General features: G+C 42.5%; 1 protein-coding gene across 1 annotated transcript in view; it reads left to right on the top strand.

The window, feature by feature from the left end:
- The window catches only part of VSTM2L (V-set and transmembrane domain containing 2 like), an 84,149-nt gene extending 72,598 nt beyond the window's left edge, over positions 1-11,551 (top strand). Inside the window, exon 4 of the mRNA XM_044661563.1 lies at positions 11,234-11,551. Coding sequence (XP_044517498.1) covers positions 11,234-11,551 — 318 coding nt within the window. The remainder of the gene's footprint in view (positions 1-11,233) is intronic.
- The last annotated feature ends 11,254 nt before the right edge of the window (positions 11,552-22,805 follow it).

The following is a 22,805-nucleotide window of genomic DNA, read 5'->3' as shown; positions in this document are numbered from 1 at the left end:
CAAGAAGCCAGAAATGGGGGGGGGGGAAGGAAGGAGGGAGCAGGGAGGTCCTGGGTTCAAATCTGACCTCAGACACTTGCTAGCTGTGTGTCTCTGGACAATCCACTTACCCCCATTTGCCTATCCCCTTCCCTTCTGTCTTAGAGCTGTTACTAAGACAGAAAGTAAGAATTTTTAAAAGAAAACCAAAAAAATCCTTGTCAATTGATTAACTGAAAGGAACGATGGTAATAATCACCCACAAGGGTATGATGGAGGTGGGGTGAGATGGGTCCTTGACAAAGGAGTAAGGAGGCCTAGATTCCAGTCCTGCCCTCATCGCTTATTTCAGTGGTTCCCAAACTTTTTTGGCCTACCCTTTCCCTTTCCAGAAAAAATATTACTTAGCCCCCTGGAAATTAATTTTTAAAAAAAGTTTAATAGCAATTAATAGGAAAGATAAATGCACCTGTGGCCATCACTGCCTTCCTGGATCGCTGCAGCACCCACCAGGGGGCAGTGGCACCCACTTTGGGAATCACTGGCTTATTTGATAGGTGACTTTGGGCAAATGCTTTTAATCTCTCTTCCCCCTATTTTAATCTGAAATAATACCTCCCATGGGCCACTGTGGTGTAGCAAATAGAGTGTTAGATGTGAACCCAGGAAAACCTGAGTTTAAATCTCACTTCAGGCCCTTTCTAATGTTGTAATCTTCTGTCTCAGTTTCCTCATCTGTAGAGGGAGGATAATAATAGCACCTGCCTCAACAGATTGTAAGGATAAGATGAAATAACATGTGTGAAGAGCTTTGCAAGAGCCCTCAAGTGCTATTAATGGTATCTCTATTAATTATCATCATCATCAGAATCATGAGAGAATAGGTGGAAAAGGACTTTGACAATTATAAAGCAGTGTGTAAGTGGGAAGAATGGTGTCTTGGCCATTGGAATGAGGACAGTCCAAGAAGTAATTGAGCAGAGTTGGAACCTTTACAGGTGACATGCCAAGTCCTCGTTCCCAGCCAATAGGTTTGAGGGGGAATGGGGCAGTGGCACTGCCAATACACAGAATATTACCATCATCCCTTTTGGTTAATCAACTAACAAGTACTTGTTGTTTTGTTTTAAACTCTTAGTAACAGCTCTAAGGCAGAAGGGCACAGGCTAGGCAAATCAGGTTAAGTGGCTTGTCCAGGGACACACAGCAAGGAAGTGTCTGAGGCCAGATTTGAATCCAGATCCTCCCTGCTCCAGACCTGACACTCTATCCACTGTGCTCAGTCATAACTTATCACCAGGGGAGAGAAATCAGATTGTTGTGTGAAAGGAGTCACTACCCAGTTCTAGCCAGTACTATCTGGGAACCTCTGGACAGTGAGGATATTGAGACTCTTATTGCTCTAGTCAACACTTCCTTATCTTCACTAAGCAGGGAACAGAAGCAGTGATGCAGATAACAAAATACCATAGATAATCCCCCCAAAAGTGCCTAGGATTTAATAGCTGACATTCTATAGCACTTTAAGGCTTACAAAGCTTTTCACATTTCTGTCTCAACAACCCTGAAAGGTAGGTATTGCAGGTGTTATTACCCTTCATGCTCATGTTGGTGGTAATGGCGTGCTAGAATGGGGACCCTGAAAGCAGAGAGGAGCCATGAGACCATCTTGCAAAACCCCTTCCCTTTTTCCAGTGAAGAAGCCCAAAGAGAGAAAGGGTCTTTGCCTAAGGTCACACATCAAATTAGTGGCAGTGCCAGGTTTTGTCTCCCAGGGTAAGCCATTTTCTGTTGCACCATAAGATGCCTCTGATGCTGAGATGATTTGGATTCCTAAGGTACAGGGAGACTGCAGGAGAGAGGGTTGGAGAATTAGGGAGATGGCAGTGATCTGGGGGATGGACTCTCCAAAGGTTTCTGGAGGGAGTTGAATTAAGGTGGCGGAATGATTGTCAATACTATTATTTTAAGATTTGGGGCAAGCCAAGAGGAATTTGATGACCTTTCTTTCCCCCTCTAAGAAATGGGAGGGCAAGTGTGTATTCTCTTCCCCCACCACAATGGAGATTGGGAGGAGGGCGGGAGGGTGTGTGAAGCACATGGCACTCCCGAGAAGCAGGTCCTCTCTGAGCTCAAAGCATTATTACTCCATTAGTGGCTCGTAGGGTTGACAAATGAAGGATAATTAATATCCGTGAGGGAAACAGATGTTGAGGTAATTCACTCCCCGCTGTGCATCTGAAAAAGCATTTCCTTGGATTCCTCTAAGGTCGGGGACTTCGGATGAGAGACTGGGCCCAAGAGCTTGGCAAGACTGCTCCAGCCCCTCATTTAGAGGGAGTGGAGGGGTCAGGAAGCCAAACTAGCTCATCTGATCACCCAGGCCTCCAGCCTATTCTAGGTCTTGGTGCCTCAGAGGAAACCCGTCACCCTGTGCCGCCCAGCTAAGAGAAACATGGGATCCTCAGATGGAGGGCTGACCCAGAGGTCTTCTTATCCAGCCCTGTCTCCTGGTGGGATAGCACTTTGCTTCTAAGGGAAAACGATTATTCCTCATATGTAAAACAAGGATGATAACATACTCTTCACCTCACAGGGTGCTTGTAAGGACAGTGACTTGCAAACAATAAAGCACCATAGGAATATGTGCATGTATTATTATTTTTTCACTAGCATCCCAGTCTGATGCCTCATTATAGCATGAACCCAAATCCATGGATTTTCTAAAGCTGTGGTGGTAGATGGCCAGCTCTTTGCGGTCCTACCAAGTTGAAAAGGCTTAGACTACAGACCCTGAAAAGATCCATGTTTGTCAGCCAAGGACCAGCCTTGCTAAGTGTGGAAAGGCTCAGAATCCAGAAGTGTGGCCACTAGGCCATTCTTTTGACCACAGTACCTCACAAAACCATCGATTAAGACATAAATGGGCTGCAGTCTGTACTTGCAGCAAGATTCCTTACATTTTTTTGTGTGTCATAAAGTGGTTCAACAGTCTGATGAAGTCTACAGACCTATTATTAAAATAATGTTTTTAAATGCCAGAAAGTAAAATATGTAGGTTTACAGAGGAAACTAATTATATCAAAATTTAGTTGTTAAAACATTAAAAAAACTAAAACAAGTTCACAGACCTCCTGAATCAATCCTCTTCAAAGCCAAAAGAATCCTAAAGTTGTCTTGGGGGCTGTGATGTCTCCAAGGAGATATCCTTGGATACCAGCCAGTTCTTGCCCATACTCATCCACTTACCTCCCCAACACTCTCACACTTCAGCCAGTTTAACTCTTTGGTTGCCATAAAAATAAGACCTGCCCTACTCTATAATCCCATAGTGGCTGGGAATTTCTTACCTCTGGCTAATGCAGATCCATCCTGTTGCCCTGTAAATTCAATTCTTTTGTTCATGTAAATAGAATCTGGCTGGTATACTCATTGGGGACCACTGCCAATATACATAAGCTCAGCTGTTCATAGAGACCCAGACACATGGCCTAAGAACAATGGTGTCAGCCAATGTTCAAAGTTGAGGATTTAAGATCATGAGAAGCTGGTCTACTGCCCTGCACTGATTCCATGTCCAAGTAGTTCAAGGGTTAGGATATAGGATATAGGATTTTTGAGGGCAAGGCCATAGGATGTGATCTCCATATAGACTAATTAGCTTTGCTCTGTTCTGTTGGCTAGAACTTATACCCTAAATCTATCACTATCTCCACCTCTCAAAATCCTTGTCTTTCAAGAATCAGCTCAGGTGAGGGAGTAGTTGGGGAGCTCAGTGGATTGAGAGCCAGGCCTAGAGATGGAAGGTCCTAAATTCAAATCTGGCCTCAGACACTTCTAAGCTGTGTGATCCTGGGCAAATCACTTAACCCCCATTGCCTAGCTTTTACCACTCTTCTGCCTTGGAGCCAATGCACAGTATTGACTCTAAGACGGAAGGTAAGGATTTAAAAAAAATCAGCTCAGGTGCTCTTTCTTCCATGAAGCCTTTCCTGACTCCCTCTACTTGTTAGTTTTCTCCTCAGTTTATCTGGTATTATTTTTATGTAGGTAAAAGTTGATTACTTCCAGTAGGATGTATCCTCCTTGTGTGACAAGCAAAAGATGAAATTACTGAGGAAACAATGGTTTGATTTTCTGAGCTTATCAATTTATTAAGCAATGCATTCTAATTGCCTAATAAATTAGGACCAAGCCCCTTCCTTATCTTTGGACTGGACCTTGGAAACAGGAGGAGATAGACTTTTATACATTAAAAGCAATTGGTCTAATAAGGCCAGTTAATTAAAAGGAAAACAATACATTAAATACTCTGATTTCTAATTGGAGGAATGATTAGGGACTTTCCAAGTTGGGAAGGGGAGAGTGAGCAGGTACGATTCCTTGAATTCAGAAGAAGAGGTGTCCCGCTCCTCTCCAAATATCTGTAAAGAATCAAAGGAATATGGGGACAATAACTGATTGATCATTGTGCAGCCATTTTTCAGATAGACATAGAGGCTGCTTGAGTTGTACAATGATGAGAAAACTCCTTACATCATCAACCTTAGGATCTGTCTGTTTTTCTGGTCAATATAACCTACCTACATCCTTGGGGAAGGGTCTCTAAACAGCAGGGATAGGTAATCTAGGTAATTTAGTTTCCCAGCCATGCAGGGCTAGGTTCAAACAGTACAATATAGTTTTCTCCCAATTCTCCCAAATGAATAAAATTTTCTCACAAGACAGAATTTGAACTAGACCTATAATTGAATAGAAAGGGAACTGAGCTAGCTCCAGAATTGAGTCATGAGATGGAGTCAGTATGGTTCACTCAATTCCCACAATTAACCACTTGCTTTCCTAATTCCCTCAGTTCTCTCAGTTTTCTCACATGTGAGAGCAAGGACTGTTTTTCCCCTCCAGGCCTAGAATAGCACCTAGCACATGTTAAAACACTTAATATATGTTTGCTGAATTTAATTGAGTTGTGTGCTGGTGTCATCAGACTGTAGACTTCTGAGCTGGAAGGGACCAACAAATCTGTAGGTCATCCTCACTGCCCAAGGAAAGAAAAAAAAAACTGGACAACTGTAGTGTATTACCAAAATCTTTACCTCTGGGGAGGTTGAAGCTGGTGGATCACATGAGCTTGGAAGTTGTGAGTTGCTTTCAGCTTGGGTGTCTGCACCAAGTCTGGCACCAATCTAATGAATTCTGAGAGTGGAGCTACCTTTGGAGATGTAAAAAAAAAAAGGCCAGGTTTGAACTGGAGCAGGTCAAAACTTTAGTTCTGATCAGTAGTAGGATTGGATCCATGAGTGACCACTATACTTCTAGCCTAAGAAGGATAGAGAAATCTAGTTTCAGGAAGGAAGAGAGGGAGGAAGGGAAGGAGCAGCAAGGTAGTTCATTGGATTGAGAGCCAAGCCCAGAGACAGAAGGTCCTGGGTTCCAATATGGCCTCAGCTACTTCTTTGCTGTGTGACCTTGGGAAAGTCACTTAACCCCCATTGCCTAGCCTTTACTGCTCTTGTGCCTTGGAACCAATACATAGTTTTAATTCTAAAATGGAAGATAAGAGTTTTATTTTTTAAAGGAAGAATGAAGGAAAGAAAGAAAGGAGGAGGAACAAAAAAGACAAAGGAAAGAAAAGAAAAAGAAGGAAGAAAGGAAGAAAAAAAAGAACAACTCAAGGTTCATGTCCTAACACATGTAAAACGTTTTATGAATTGGAAATCACTATTTTGTTATTATTATTGATGATAGTTGAATATTATTATCAGTAATACTTAAGAGATGACAAAAATCTTAGAGTCTACTTTGTCCAAACTCCTCCCTTTATAGAAGAGAGAACAGAGACCCAGAGAGAAGCGAGCTATCCAAGGTCACAGAATTGGTGGCAGTACCAGGACAAGAACTTGGGTCTTTTAATCCAGAATTTTTTCCATATTTCCATATTTCACTGGATTATCACATCATGAAGACAATACATATTTGCTAGAGTGATATCTCTAGAAAGTTCAAATTAAAATACACGTTACTTGGAAATTTTTCCCCACCCCTCTACTGTAAGTACAAGCAGCAGCAGGGGACTACATGATCAGATTATCTGCCAAGGAATCAGACCTGGAATAGGGCAATATCAGTGGGGAGAGATTCAGAAACAAACCTTTAAAGTGACAATGATGATGATGATGACAAACTGGAATTTATATAGCTCTTCATGTTTTTCAAAGCATATTTCAAATATACATATTATCACATTTGTGCCTCACAGAAACCATGTGAAGTAGGTACGCTATTAAGTGACTTGCCCATGGTTAGTAAAAAGAGACAAGATTTGAACCCAGGTTCTTCAATACTTTGGGGGCAGTAAGATGGAGCAGAGGATAGGGTGCCAGGCCTAGAGTTAGGAAGCCTTATCTTCCTGAGTTCAGATCTGGCCTCAGTTGCATGACCCTGGGCAAGTCACCTAACCCTGTTTGTCTCCAAGTTTCCTCATCTGTAAAATGTCCTAGAGAAGGAAATGTCAAACCATTCTAGTATCTTTGTCAAGAAAACTGCAAATAGAGTCACAAAGACTGAAATGAATGAACAAAAAAAAATCCTACTTCAAGCTAGCACTTTTGACATAATACGCTACCTTTCATAGATGGATCTATGGGAATGCACAGACTTTGGACAAGAAGGGCAGACCCAGATGGGTACCAATGGCCATCTTATCTGTACCTTTTCTCTTTTTGAGAGGCATCATAGTATAGTAGAAATGACATTGAAGTTAGGAGTTTTGGAGTTACGAGCTGTGTCACTGTGGAAAGGTCACTTACCCTTTGGTAATCTCAGTTTCTTCATCTATTAAATGGAGAAAAAAAATGAAGCAAAGTGGCATAATGGAAAGGGCATGGATTTGAAATCAGGACTGGAGTTCTATGCTACATTCCTGTATAACTCTGGTCAAGTCATTTCCCATTTCTAAGCCTCAGTTTGCTCATTTATAAAATGAGGATATTATAGTATATGATCTCAAAAGTCCCTTCCAGTTTTTAATCCTATGGTCCTATATGTCTTGGATTCTTGTGAGGAAAGTGTTTTGTAAAGCTTAAAACACACAGAGTAGTTTTTCTCTTTATTCCCTGCCACCAAATGGTGATATTCATGAGGGTTATGAACAGGACCCCTTCCAAAGTATAGGAAAACCCAGCTAGCTAGGTCCACTACTGGGTGAACAGTAGCAGCTGCTTCCTGCTGGGTCCTCATCTTTCCCTTCCCTTCTGGCACAGAGCCAGGGACCCAGGGCGGGCCATAAATCGGATTTATTGACCCAACCTGAAAGCTGCACCCACTCGGGGCTGTGAGTGAGTCTTAAATTTCATCGGGTGATAAATACCAGGAGGGAATCAATTTGGTATGAAAGCTAATTAGCTGGCGAGCTGTGGCATCGATCTTAGCCTGATGCTTCTTAGAGGGGACTAGGTCGTTCAGCTATGAGGAAAGGGGGAAGCCAGGGATGAATGGGTCAGGCATCTGGCCTGTTCCAGGGAGCAGGGAGGAGAGGAGAAGGGCCTCAGGATGAATACAGCATTCCATCTCTGCACTTCCTTCCTCAGGGAGGGGTGGGATTGATAGCAAAGTCTAGGTGACTGGGAAAGGGTGTTTGAGGTTAAAGAAACAAAGAAATTGGATGGCCTCAGTGTCATTTCATTTGTAGAAATAAAGAAGTGGGATGAGCTACATTGTTTCATGGTGGGGAAAGAGGCTTGCTTCCTCTTCTATAGAGAGGAATGGACTAGATTAATTCTAAAAACTCATTCTAAATCCTACAAAATAAGGAAATAAGATGAGTAGGGTTATTTCTTGGGCAAATAAAGATGTGGAATAGTCTTTTATCCACATGTGTCCTTCCAGTCAAGCTTTGCGGAAAACCTGGAGAAGTGCTAGCTCCTTTTATCTCCAGTGTCCCTATCCAGCATTTCTCTGAAGAAAGGATAGGGTGAGTTGCTCTACTGAGAAATCTTATAGGCCCTGGAAGATGTGGAGAGTAGTTTGGCGACCTTGAGTTGATCCCATCTCTACAAACTGAATGTCCAGGATGAGGAATTAGTATGTTAGGACTGAAAGGGTTTAAAGATATAGTGGATCAAAAAATAAGATGCTAATTGATATTTGGGAAATAGGGTCTTAGGTCTTCTTTCAGTATTTTTGTACCTCAGAAAGATTCCTTTTCTTTCTTTTCCTTCTCCTTCCTCATTCAATACAATTCAGCAACCATTTTAAAGCATCTACTATATTCAAATCTCTGGAAATACAAAGACAAAAATTAAAAGCAGCCCCTGCCTTGAAGGAGCTTACATTACACTGGAAGATAAACATATAAATATATAAATAAATAAAAGATAATTTGAGGAGGAAGAGAGTGCTGATAACCAAGAGATTCAAGGAAGATTTTCTCTTAGAAGGTGGTACATGAATTGGGCTCTGAAGGAAGTGATTTCATGAGGTACAAGTGAGGAAAGAGCATCATAAATTTACATATAAATTTATAATAACAATGACTTAGCCAGTTAATTAGAAGTATTTATTGTCATCTTACTCCATAGCCCCATGATTTCATCATTGTGGCCACTCTCTCCACTGATGGAGATCATAACCCTTCTATGGTTTATGAGTTAGCATGATGCATAAGAAAAAGCAATAAACCTAGAGTTGGAAGATTTGGCTTCAAAAATCCCAGTTCTGCCACTTACTATTGTTTTGATTTTGGGCAAGTCATTTAACTATTCTGAGCTTCATTTTCTTCATCTGTAAAATGAGAGGGTTGGGGTAGAAAACCTTTAAACTCTTATCATTCTTAAGATATACTAGAGGGTAATAATTTGCTTCAGTCACAAAAAATTCATTATCCAGAGGAGAGCCTTCTATTAATGAGCTTCTCTACACATAACTCAGTTGCCCTTCAGATAACAGACTTGGACCCCACATTAGGCCCAACAGGAGGCTTTCCCAGCTTGGGGGAATCTGCTAGATGTTGAAGAACACAAGTGTAGACTTTATGACTCTATAGCCATTGTTTCCAGACCATAGAAAGACATCACTGTGACATAAGATATTTCCCATTTGTCTAGCTTTGCAAGGCATACAAAGCATGCTTCCCAAAGCAACTCTGTTTTCAGTCGTATCCAACTCTTTGTGACCCCATTAGGGAGTTTCTTGGCAAAGAAAATGCTAGAGTGATTTGCCATTTCCTTTCTCAGTTCATTTTATAGATGAAGAAACTGAGGAAATAGAGTAAAATGACTTGCCCAGGGTCACCCAGCTAGTAAGTATCTATGGCCAGATTTGAACTCAGGTAGATGAACCTTCCTGACTCTAGACCCAGCTCTCTATCCACTGTGCCACCCTGCTGCTCTGTATGTTGGGAACATGGACATAAAATGGTAAAGTGTCCGTGATCAATTGACTACTGTCATGACTGAGATTTAAACCCAAGTTTCCTAAGTCCAAGGCCAATGCTTTTTTTCAGTATACCATGCAGCCCCTCCCTTTCTCTCTCTCTCTCTCTCTCTCTCTCTCTCTCTCTCTCTCTCTCTCTCTCTCTTACACACACACACACACACACACACACACACACACACAATTTCCACTTATATAATATTGAAGGTTTACAAATTACTGACCTTTCAACAATTATTTAATACTAACAATCCCTAGCATTTGTATAGCAATTTAGGCTTTTGGATTCTGAAAAAGGAATCCAGTGAGATCAAGGAGAGCTATCACTTAGACTGGAAGTGAGCATTTCCTGGACCTGCTTTTGAGTCTCTTCACAGTGCCAGCTTAAATGGTCATTCAGGACTACATGGAACACAGCAGAGTATGGCATGAGGCTACAGTAGCAGCAGGCTGACCTGATCTGAACAAACAGGACAGTTCACAGTGGTAACATTTCAATTCACAAGGGACCAGAAATAATAGGAAGATTTTTCAGGGGCGAAGTGTTCAATTATATAGCAGGTTGTATGATATTCCAAGAATATAAGAGGCAAAGGGAGGAGATGGGTCTGGAGGAATAGGTCAGGAGCATGGAAATGAAGGGATCCAAGGAGCAAACAGGAAAACGTGGTGCGAGGTCAGGCAAGTTAAAAAAAAACCATGTGTTTAAAAAGGTTTGATCTTGAACTAAGAGTTTATATACAATTTGATTCCATAAGGTAGTGTACCAGGGTACTTTTCTTATGTGGTACACTGCCCTCCTTTATAAGTTTCAAATGAGAGTGGCTTCAAGTACTACGGACAGCTCCTAGGACACTGGCTAGGTCTCAGGACTTGGACAGCTCCCAGGCTTGTGGATAGCTCCCCGGACACCAGCTAGATATCAGGACGATGGACAGCTCCCAGAGGCTAGTGCTTCCTACCAGGAAAATAGCTCTGCTTGATCTTACTGACAGTGGAAAGATTTTGGCCTAGTCTCAACCCCAGAGGCTCCTAGGGGGAAGTTTCAGCCTGAGGGCACTTCATAGTCATCAAATGTTTGTTATCATCAATCAGTCAACAAATATTTGGGTAGCACTTCTTCACAGTATGATGAAATAGAAAGAATGCTGGTCTGGGACTTATCCTCTGTTCCTCCACCCACTTATTGTGACATTAAGCAATTCCCATTCCCCTCTCTGGGGCTCTGTTTTCTTTATAAAATAAAGGGGACTGGCTGATCCCTAAATTCCTTTACCAGGGTGTCATTTTGTATTTTGAGTTCTAAAGGCCTTCCCAAATCTTATATTCTGCGTTCTGTGTGAAATAAAAGATCCCACCAGATCCAGAATCCCAGGTCTATGTTCAAAAGATCATCCCAACTTTGTTCTCTCATGTACTTAGGACCTTTTCAGCTCAGAAAGTCTATATTCCTAGGACTCTCTCAGCTTCGCCAGTGTTCTAAGGATTTTTACGGCTCTGATAGTCTCTGTTTTGTGTTTTTCATTTCAAGCAGTATATGTTCAGTATCATATGAGCGGCATAGACAATGAGAGCTCTGAGGAGAGAAAGAGGCAAATCTTGCTGGATTTTAACTCCATTTCAGTCTCAAGCTTTGATTTTGGGGTGTGTGCATGGATTTTGTGGGAACCTACATTGAGAAGGGAAGATAAGGAAGAAATGTTTCCTTTCATGGAATTGGGTCTCATTGGGCTGATAGCTGATGCATTGGCTCTAACCCTTATCCAGGCCTTCTTTAGGCTGTCACCATGTCTCCTAACCCCCTTTTCTCCTCTTCCTTTAGGTGGTCAAGGTGGTTGGCAGCAATATCTCTCACAAGCTCCGCCTTTCTCGGGTGAAGCCCACAGATGAAGGGACCTATGAGTGCCGAGTGATTGATTTCAGTGATGGCAAGGCCCGACACCACAAGGTCAAAGCCTATCTTCGAGTGGACCCTGGAGAGAACTCCGTCCTTCATCACCATGGTCATGGCCCCTCTCTCCACTTGCAGGATACCCCACTGTTGGGGGGGCAGCCTGCAGCTCCAGCCCCACCCCCACCACCCCCTAAGCCAGGCAAGGAGCTGAAGAAGCGGTCAGTAGACGCTGCCTGTGCTCTGTAGACTGACATTTCTTCATTCCCCTTACCCACCCACCCCACCCTGGTGGCTCAGAGAGTGGGAGGGTCACTCCTTCCCCAGTCCCTCTGCCTTTCTTTCTCCCCTCTTCTCCTTTCTCCATTGTACAGAGTGCATGAGGAGCAGGGCCTGGGCCAGAGGAGTGCCCTGGATCCAGATGCCACTGATTGATGTTGGCCCAGCTGGGCCCTTGTGTGTCCCCCACCAGCGGCCCTTGCTGCTCTCCCCATGCTCAGCATGTGAGCCCCTGTCCCCTTCCTTAAGCCAGTTTCCTCCTCTATAAAATGAGGCAGTTGGACTAGATGATCTCTAAGGTCCCTTCCTGCTCTAACCCCTATTCTCCTATGGCCATTGCTTTTTCAGAGGTTCTTCTAGGAGTGGAGAGTGGTGGTGTGGGATTGGGACTTTGGAGACTGTCAAGAAAAAGGCATTTTGATAGATATTCTGAAGCTGTGGCCATCAGAAATTGGGGCAGGGTGGGGGTGTTGTTCCTATGCCACAAGGTCTAATCTCTCCATACCTAGCAGTCCATGTAGTGCCTCATTTCATTGCCAGCTTTGGTGGAGTCCTGTGTTTTGCTTTTCTTGTTGGGCCCAGGCCCAGGCCCAAAGATCTAGCTCACTCTTGCTTTGATCATTGCCCCCTGGGCACACCCTACTTCCTTCACTATCCACTTTCATTGCTGTGCCAGGATCTGGCCATGCTAAACAAGCAGCTAGTCCCACTACCCACACTTGTATATTGTAAATAGCAAATTGCCCAGATGAATGTTCTTTCCCTTGATATGTGTGTGTGTGTGTGTGTGTGTGTGTGTGTGTGTGTGTGTGTGTATGTGTGTGTGTGTGTAAGTCAGGAGAGATGGGGCAGCAAGAGAGGAAAGGTTGCCATGAGAAGCATCCCACTTCAAAGAGGCTAGAACAGGTTTGAAGGGACCCTAAATTGGGAACTCCTGGCCCCTATTAAATTTCAGATCCCTCTGTGAGGCTGGCAACAGCAAGGAAGATCCCTGCTACCTGGATGGCTGAGGTGGATGGGGAGGGACTGCAAACAATCTTCAAATCTTTATAGTTTGTATTTCTGTGGCTCCTTTCATTCCAAGCCTTCCAAATAACTATTGTTCCTTTTCCTGTTCTTGGAAGAACCTAGAATCAAACCCAGGAGCTCTCTTATTTTCCAGGGCTCATTTCTAGACCCTCCTCCCTTTGCCACCTTCCTCTCCCCTCCATGCAAAATTTTGCACCAGCAGGGGCCCCACCTTCCCAACCTCACTTCACTTTAGCCTGAGGTTTCTCCCAGAAGGCCCCCCCTACCTCTTCCTGTCAACCTCACAAACTCCAGGGCCTGTTCTGATCCAGTGCAGCTGAGTCCATTTCTCTGAGGGGATCTTCTGGGGCTCAGTAACAACTCTGCCCAAGGCCCCATCCCTTTCTCATAACCACATTTGCATTGTCTTATCCTTTTTACCCTCCTGCCCCACAAGAATTTGTAAATATTTCTAAAGGGCCAAACCCTTCACCCCCATACATATAAACATACACAACATACAACACACACACGCACACACACACTCACACAGAGGGTTCTGCTGCCCTGGCCACTGCCTGACTGAAGAGGGAGCACAGTGAGAAGGGGGAGGGCAAAAGTTCCCTGGGTAGAGATCCCTCACAAGTCTTTTGCATCAATACAGAAGGGTGTGACCACAGGTTATAACACTGGGGGCTTGGCATCTGCCGACCCTCTTCATATCAACATGATCCAATCTGTGATTATCAGCCTGGCTGAAGTGAATAAAGCTGTTTAAATGAACTTCTGGCTGAGTGTCTTTCTGTGACAGGAGTTAATCATTCATTCAGTCAATCAGCAAGCATTTCAAATCACCTACTAAGTGCCAGACACGGGGAATACAAAGCCAAAAGTGAAACAGGAAAGGAATTCTCTCATTTTCTACCTTGCCACTATGAGTTAAACATGACTTCATTTACTCATTCAACAAGTTCTCTTTAAGCCCCACTAGGTTTTGAGGTGACAAGAGAAGGAACAACCTTTCTGATGTGGGAACTCAAGAGTCTGGAGAAAGAAACTTTTTAAAAAAGGGACAATACAGTAGAGAACACTAAAAACACATTTAACACCTATTATATGTAAAGCACTCACTATGCTTAGTTCTGAGGGAGATACAAAATTTAGATAAGAGAATCCCTGCCCTCATGGGATCTCACAAATACAACACAGTCAGAAGACTACTTTTCTATTATATAAAATAATTTGTAGGGGCAGTTAAATGGCTTGGTGCATAGAGCACCAGGCCAGGAGACAGGAGGTCCTGGGTTGAAATCTGGTCTCAGATGCTTCCTAGTTCTGTGACGCTGGGCAAGTCACTTAATCTCAATTGCCTAGCCCTTCCTGCTCTTCTGCCTTAGAACCGGTACTCATGATAGATTCTAAGGCAGAAGGTAATGGTTTAATAAAATAAATAAACAAACAAAATGAATTGTGCTAAGTTAAAGCACTGTTTAAGGAGACAGAGAAAATAAATGGCTCTTTTGATATGTGGGATTTGACTAGACTTTGAATGGGAGTTGGGAGGTAGAGAAAACCATTCTGGCTAGGGTAGAGCATTATTATTGTAATTCTGGGAACAAGTGAAAAATAAGGTTGGAAAAGTAAGTTGGGGCCATACCACAGAGAAGCATTGATCTTTATTCTGTAGGCAGTGAGGAGCTGGGGTTCTAGGACTCAGCTCAGATATTTGTGTTCTCTTTAATGAGTTGCTTAACCTTTATGGGCCATAGTTTTCTCACCTGTGAAATAAAGGGTTTGGACTACATGATGTCTAGGGAGCCCATTTAGATCTAGATCCCATGTTCCTGAGGGTCCTGACCAAGGAAGAGCTGTGACAAGAGTGGTAGATCAGGAACTATCTGAGGGACTTGTGCAAGGTAGCTTGAAGAAGAGACAAGAAATCAGGGGAACTGTCATAATAGTCTGGGTATCGGATTTTGATGGCTTGGTAACTGGAAGACCCATATGGCATCTGGGCTGAGATGCAGCTGAGAGGATGGAGGCAGCTCATGACAACCTTTCAATGGAGTTGGAAGGACCACTTTTCAGAATGCTTCACAGAAGAGTCACTATGATAAGGGTTGGACTAAATCACCTCTGAGGTCTCTCTCGTCCATCTAACAACAATGCTCCTGAAAAAGCAAGGTCTAGAGAGAGGAAGGAGCAGGGCACTCAGATGAACCCTAAACCCACTTGCTTTTCCTTAGATTTGGAATCAAAATATTTGGGTTTGCATTCTGACTTTACTGCCGCTTTCTCTTGTGTGAACTTGGGCAAATTATCCTTCCCTTCTGGAATTTAGTTTTCTCATATAAGAAAAGGAAAGAGTTGAGGGAGCAGCTAGGGGACTCGGTGGATTGAGAACCAGGCCTAGAGATGGGAGGTCCTGGGTTCAGATCTAGCCTCAGACTCTTCCTAGCTGTGTGACCCTGGGCAAGTCACTTAACCCCCATAGCCTAGCCCTTACCGCTCTTCTGCCTTGGAACCAATACACAGTATTGATTCTTAGATGGAAGGTAACACTTTTTTTTAAAGGAAGAGGTTGAACTAGATAATTTCTGAGTTTCCTATGAAATTCCTATAATTTATCTTCTCATGAGCCTATATATTCAACAACTGAGAAGTGAAGGATGGAGGTTTCTCTTTTCCACTGCTACCAGTTTGGACCAGGACTGTCAGGGATTTTGAGTCTTCTAGCCTTCCTAGACTTAGAGTTGTATCCCCTTCTGTCTCCTAGCTCAGCTGAAACAGATGTTGAATTTTCCCAAAAAGGACTTTAACAGGACCTATATAGGAAAGAAGGGAAAATATAGCAGACTTGGAGTCTCAAATTTCCAATTTCCAGAACCTAGGAACCCAATAGGAAAATGTCCTCAATGTAGTCGTGGGGGGGCCTGGACACCTAGGCTAACCAGTTTGGCTTCTGGATGATTCTAACACAGCTGTCTCCTGTGAAAAGGAAGAAGGCCCTGTGCTTGACCAAACCCAACTCCTCCATTACCCACTTTAAAGCTGCTGTCCTTTCTGGCCCCTTTACTGGCTTGCATCTAACTGGCAGGTCAGAGATGAACTGGATATGTTTAGGTCAGAGAATAGGAGATTAAAGGGAGCATAGGATCATTGGATTTTAGAACCAGAAGAACCCTTAAAGTCATCTCATCTAACAATCTCATTCGATAGAGGAGAAAAATGAGACCAGAAATGAGAAGTGACTTGTCTGTAGACACAAAGCTATTAAGTGGCAAAACTGGTATTCAAAACTAGGGTCTCTGCCTCCAAATCTCCCTGACCAGAGTTGTCAAACACCCTGTCTGTGGCCCCACACACAGCACTCCTGAATGTAGTTAGAACCAGATTAAAATGTAATTGGGAGGGAGCATCTGGGATTGAGAGCCAGGCCTAGAGTCAGGAAGTCCTGGGTTCCAATTTGGCCTCAGATACTTCCTAGATGCACACTGTGACCCTGGGCAAGTCACTTAAACCCAGTTGCCTAGTCCTTAATGCTCTTCTGCCTTGGAAGGTCAGGGTTTAAAAATGTAATTGGGACTCCAGCAAGTAATTAAGAAGGTCATCCACCATGATCAGGTGGGATTTATACCAGGAATGCAAGGATGGTTCAACATTAGGAAAACCATCTACATAATTGACCATATCAACAGTCTAACAAACAAAAATCACATGATTGTCTCAATAGATGCTGAAAAAGCCTTTGACAAAATACAGCATCCATTCCTATTGAAAACATTGAAAAGTATAGGAATAGAAGGACCCTTCCTAAAAATAATAATCAATATATACCTAAAACAATCAACAAGCATTATATGCAATGGGGATAAATTAGAAGCCTTCCCAATAAGATCAGGAGTGAAACAAGGATGCCCATTATCACCTCTATTATTCAACATAGTACTAGAAACACTAGCAATAGCAATTAGAGAAGAAAAAGAAATTGAAGGTATCAAAATAGGCAATGAGGAGACTAAACTATCACTCTTTGCAGATGATATGATGGTATACTTAAAAAATCCTAGAGAATCAACTAAGAGGCTGGTAGAAATAATCAACAACTTTAGCAAAGTGGTAGGATACAAAATAAATGCACATAAATCACCAGCATTTCTATACATTTCCAACATATTAGTACAGCAAGAGGTAGAAAGAGAAACACCATTTAAAATCACCCTAGACAATATAAAATACTTGGGAATCAATCTAACAAAACAAACACAGCCATTATACGAAAACAACTACAAAACACTTTCCAAACAAATAAAACTGGACCTCAACAATTGGAAAGCCATTAACTGTTCATGGGTAGGACGAGCTAACATAATAAAAATGAACATCCTACCCAAATTAATTTACCTATTTAGCGCCATACCTATCAAATTACCAAAAAACTTCTTTACTGAATTAGGAAAAACTATTAACAAATTTCATTTGGAATAACAAAAGATCAAGAATATCAAAGGAAATAATGAAAAAAAAATGTGAAGGAAGGGGGCCTAGCAGTACCAGATATCAAACTATACTATAAAGCAGCAGTCATTAAATCAATATGGTACTGGCTAAGAGATAGAAGGGAGGATCAGTGGAATAGACTCGGGGGTTAATGATGTCAGCAAGACAGTGTATGATAAACCCAAAGAGCCCAACTTTTGGGACATGAATCAACTATTTGACAAAAACTGCTGGGAAATTTGGAAAACAATATGGGAGAGATTAGGTTTAGATCAACATCTCACACCCTACACCAAGATAAATTCAGAATGGGTGAATGACTTGAATATAAAGAGGGAAACTATAAATAAGTTAAGTGAACACAGAATAGTATACTTGTCAGATCTCTGGGAAAGGAAAGATTTTAAAACCAAGCAAGAGTTAGAGGAAATTACAAAATGTAAATTAAATGGTTTTGATTATATTAAGCTAAAAAGCTTTTGTACAAACAAAAATAATGTAGTCAAAATCAGAAGGGAAACAACAAATTGGGAAAAAATCTTTATAACGAAAAACTCTGACAGGGGTCTAATTACTCAAATATACAAGGAGTTAAAGCAATTGTATAAAAAATCAAGCCATTCCCCAATTGATAAATGGGCAAGAGACATGAATAGGCAATTTTCAGGTAAAGAAATCAAAAGTATCAATAAGCACATGAGAAAGTGTTCTAAATCTCTAATAATTAGAGAAATGCAAATCAAAACAACTCTGAGGTGTCACCTCACACCTAGCAGATTGGCTAAAATGAAAGAAGGGGAGAGTAATGAATGTTTGAGGGGATGTGGCAAAATTGGAACATTAATGCATTGCTGGTGGAGTTGTGAAATGACCCAATCATTCTGGATGGCAATTTGGAACTATGCCCAAAGGGCTATAAAAGACTGCCTGCCCTTTGATCCAGCCATACCATTGCTGGGTTTGTACTCCAAAGAGATCATAGATAAACAGACTTGTACGAAAATATTTATAGCTGCGCTTTTTGTGGTGGCAAAAAACTGGAAAATGAGGGGATGTCCTTCAATTGGGGAATGGCTGAACAAATTGTGGTATATGCAGGTGATGGAATACTATTGTGCTAAAAGGAATAATAAACTGGAGGAATTCCATGCAAATTGGAGAGACCTCCAGGAAGTGATGCAGAGTGAAAGGAGCAGAGCCAGAAGAACATTGTACACAGAGACTGATATACTATGGTAAAATCAAATGTAATGGGCTCCTGTACCAGCAGCACCTCAATGACACAAGACAGCTCTGAGGGATTTATGGTAAAGATGCTACCCACATTCAGAGGAAGGACTGCAGGAGAGGAAACATATAAGATAAACAATTGCTTGAATGCATGGACTGAGGCGGACATGAATGGGAAATAGACCCTGAACAAGGACACTTGTTACAACCAGTGGAAATGTGCATTGGCCATGGGTGAGGGGAGAGCGGGGGGGGGGGGGTGAAGGGGAAAGTAGGGGCATAAAGTATGTAAACAGATTAAAAATGAATATTAATAAATGTCTAATAAAAAATATCAAAAGCAAAAAAAATGTAATTGGGAACTATCTAAAAAATAAGGAAAACTACAATAAAATATAGATAACATCCTATTTTAAAGCTATGTTCAATATGCAGCCCAAAAGGATCCTAATATTCAGGTTAGTGGTTCTGTTTCTATTTGGGCCTGACACTACCATTCTAGACCATGGCAGCACTCTCTGGTTTGGTGCCTTCTACCTGTCCCCCCTCACTTGGGAGCTTCAGTATGTTGGACCAGGCCTGTGGTCCAAGGTGCTGCTTCTTGGGTTACAGTCGGAATAATGGTGGCAAGCCATGTTCCTCTAGTACAACAAAATGTCAGTTTCTTGAGGTCCAATAATGATCATTTGGGGCTTTGTTATCCCCAGTGCCTGGCAGAGCTTCTGGCACATAATGAGAACTTAATTCACTGTGAATTGATGGAAAGGATTATAAAACTCTTTCCCCCAAAGTACCTAGAAGCAGGTAGTATAGGAATTATTATACCCATTTTAGAGTGGAAGAATTTGAGAGTCAGAGATCAGTGACTTGCCCCAAATCACACAGCTAATAAGTGTCTCCCAGGTCTTCCCATGCCAAGACCAGATAACTCTCTGCTCTATCCCAAAGTCTACTACATTGGATCCTTATGAGAGTCCTTAGAGAGTGTACCACCTAACTTCAATTTACTGATGAAAAATCTGAGAACCAGAAAAGGGAAAGACTTCCCCAAGGTCATACTACTACTAAGTGGCCTAGCTTTTATCTTCTTCTCCTTTCTCTGATCCGATTTCTTCCTAGAAATATTTCTAACTCTGAACCTTTGCTTTAGAGGCAGCTAGTAGATAGAAACCTGGACTTTAAGTAAAAAATGCCTGAGTTCAAATCCAGCTTCACTATACCCATTATAGCTGCATGACCCTGGATAAGTTACTTAATCTCTGTTTCCTAAAGTGTTAAATGGCCATAATGATAGCACCTACCTTCCAGGGTGGTTGTGAGATAATATTTATAAGGTGCTTAGCACAGTACCTGGCACACAGTAGGTACTTACTAAACACTTGCTACTTCCTTCCTTCACTCACAAGATTGTGATTTCCTCCTCCTCAGCCTGTTGCAGAATTCTCTATCCATCCTTCATGGCCTGTGTTATTCCTTCATTCATCCATAGACTAGTTGTTTTAAATGTTTAGTGATGTTCTTTTTTTAAAATCCTCACCTTCCACCTTAGAATCAATACTGTGTGTTGGATCTAAGGCAGAAGAGTGGTAAGGGCTAGGCTATGGGGGTTAAGTGACTTGCCCAGGGTCATACAGCTAGGAAATGTCTGAGGCCAGACTTGAACCCAGGACCTCCTGTCTCTAGGCCTGACTCTCAATCCATTGAGCCACCTGGCTGCCCCCATTCTCTTTTTTAAAAAATGCTCCCAGTGGTTTCCTAGTAGGCTCTCCCCAAGTCTTCCTTTATTACAAGGAGAAACAATAAAGCAAAAGCAGTGAAAAAACAGGGTCTGTTTCTGACAGGATAGTCAGGGTAGATGGCACCCCCTGGCCAGATAATGCCCCATCTCTATGTGGAGAACAAGGAAGAGTGTTTCATTGTCTACTGTATGGCCCCAAGATATGTCACGGCATAGAGTCAGATTTCTGCTGTCCTTCAGTGTGGTTTTCATTTACATTATCATAGTCATAGTGTTCACGGTTCTCCTGACTCTGCTTTGACCAGCTAGACCATTTTGAAAACTGGAATAGACTATGAGAGCCCCAGGATTCTGCTCCCAATTCTACTATGAATTCAGCTATGTGGCCTTGGGAAATCTTTTTTTGTTGCCTCTAAAATGCAATCAGTAATCCTTGACCTGCCCCCCCACCCAACCCACCCACAGGGAGAGTTCTGAGGACTCTCTGGTCAGTGAGTTCTGAGGCATGTGAAGATGGGATTAACTCTCCCCTTTCTGTTACCCAAAAATTACAGGCGGTGGCATAGGGAGGAGTTTCTGTTGAATATTCTATTTTACTCCTTGATTTAGAGCTAGAAGGGACAGAAGGGGACACCAAATCTAATTCTCCATTGTGCCTCCCACCAATTTAATGAGTGAAGAAACTGAGGCACAGAGAAGTTAGTGACATACCCAGGGTCAAACAGCTAGTAAGAGTTTGAAGCAAGATTTGAACTCAAGTTCTCCTAACTCCAATCAAATGCTTTATCCACTCTGCTAGGAGTCCTGAGTGTAGGAAGTGCTCCCTCTGCCCCATGGAGGTTTCACTTTTCTCACTTTTTCTTTCTGACTGAAGCTGTCTTCTCTTGGCCATCTTGAAACAGATGCTCATCTCCTTGCTAGTCCAGGTTCCCCTCAAGGACTAGGCACAGGGCAACCTTATCTAAGGGGTGAAGCCTCTCCCCAGGACCTTCCAGAGAGTGGGTGGGGAGAGGAACAGGCTGCCAGATACCTGCAAGTCCCACTGTATTGATCTGCTCATGAAAAAAAACAGCAACAACAACAACAAAAACCAGGAGTTCCCTGAAGGGGCCTAAGAGAGTTTTGAGAGAGCCTGGGGTAGAAGAAATCTGCTTTCTCTCTTCTCTTCCTGTGTCCTGTATCCAGAGTGAACCACAGAAGTTTATGGGGGCTGAGCAGATCAGAGGGGACTTCCCCCATCTTATCTTCTACCCAACCTGCTCCCCTTCCCCTGCTGTTTCCCTCTCTGCTGGTTCCCTCCACCCCCAACTCACTCTAGTTCCTCTAATGTGGTTACCTAGGCAAACTTTAGTTTGGACAGCTCTGAGGCAACCTGGGAGTCATCCTGGACTCATCCAACTCTATAACTCTCCAGTATCTAAAACAATTGCTAAGCCTTTTGGATTCTACCTCCATGACACACCTCTAATCTGTCCCTTGCTTTCCACTCCCTGAGCCATCATCCCAGGTTAGGCCCTCACAACTTCTCACCTGAAAGATTACAACAGCCGTCTCATTTTCCAGTCTCTTGCTTGTCCAGTACATCCTCTTTAGAGCTGCCAAATCGTATTCCTAAAGCACAAGTTTGATGGCACTCCACAGCTCAAGAAACTTTGGAGGCTCCCTATTGGCCCCTTAGTTGTTGTTTTTTTAATTTTAATTTTTTAAATTTTAAAATATTTTTCCATATTTACATGATTAATTTTCTTTCCTTCCCCTCTTCCTTCCCCTCTCCCTGAGCCAACAAGCAATTCCACTGGTAAATCCCTTAATTTTGTACTTGAAGCCCTTCATAATCTGGCTTCAACCTACCTTTCTGAGCTTATTGTATATCTCTCTCCTGTACACACTCCCTTCTTACTATTTTGTGAAGTATTCCTCACCCTCCTGGCCTTTTATATCATCTTCCTGCCTCAGCTGAACCACATGCCCTTCTCACCTTTGCCTCTGAGATTCTCTAGCAGGGTTCAAATAAAACAGATGGGGGCGGGGGTCAGCTAGGTGACTCACTGAATTGAGAACCAGGTCTAGAGACTTTCAAATTTGGCCTCAGACACATCCTAGCTGTGTGACCCTGGGCAAGTCATTTAACTCCCATCCCCTAGCCCTCAATGCTCTTCTATCTTAGAACCAATACGCAGTATTGATTCTAAGATGGAAGGTGAGGGGCTTTTAATTAAAAAAACGTAAAATAAACGCAAAGGAAATTTGGGTTTTATTTTGAAGAGCTCTGAGGTGTCTCTTGAATCTTGTTTGGAGCGCCCTCACCTCCATCTGGTATGTGAGAGCTAAAGGGTGGAAGGTCAAAATCAGGGCTGTTTGCACAGTCACTTCTACATAGAATTTCCAATATAATCAACAAAGGCACTGAGAATGCTGCTGAATGTCTGGCACCTTCATGATTTTCGAGGTGGTTGGGTTGACTTTCCAGTAGCCTCATGGCAAATAATTTTGTTAAGCAGTCTTGGTTTTTAATCTTCCATCATCCTCAGGCCTCCCTTACTTTTCTGCATTAACGAAGCAATGCAGGGATGAAGATTTGGTTAATTAGTAATCCACCCTTGGGTGAGCTTTACTGCAAAGGTACTGGATCTGGATGGACAAAAGGCTTCCTGAGCCCAAAGACACAGCTAAGACATGCAGAAAGAAGGAAATGGAGCGGGTGATTAGGGTTTGCTGTTCTGATTAAGTATTGATTCTTAGAGAAGT

This window comes from Gracilinanus agilis, chromosome 2, assembly GCF_016433145.1.
Source record: "Gracilinanus agilis isolate LMUSP501 chromosome 2, AgileGrace, whole genome shotgun sequence".
NCBI lineage: Eukaryota > Metazoa > Chordata > Mammalia > Didelphimorphia > Didelphidae > Gracilinanus > Gracilinanus agilis.
Note: the sequence above shows the minus strand (reverse complement) of the source record. Positions and strands in the feature narration are given on the sequence as shown.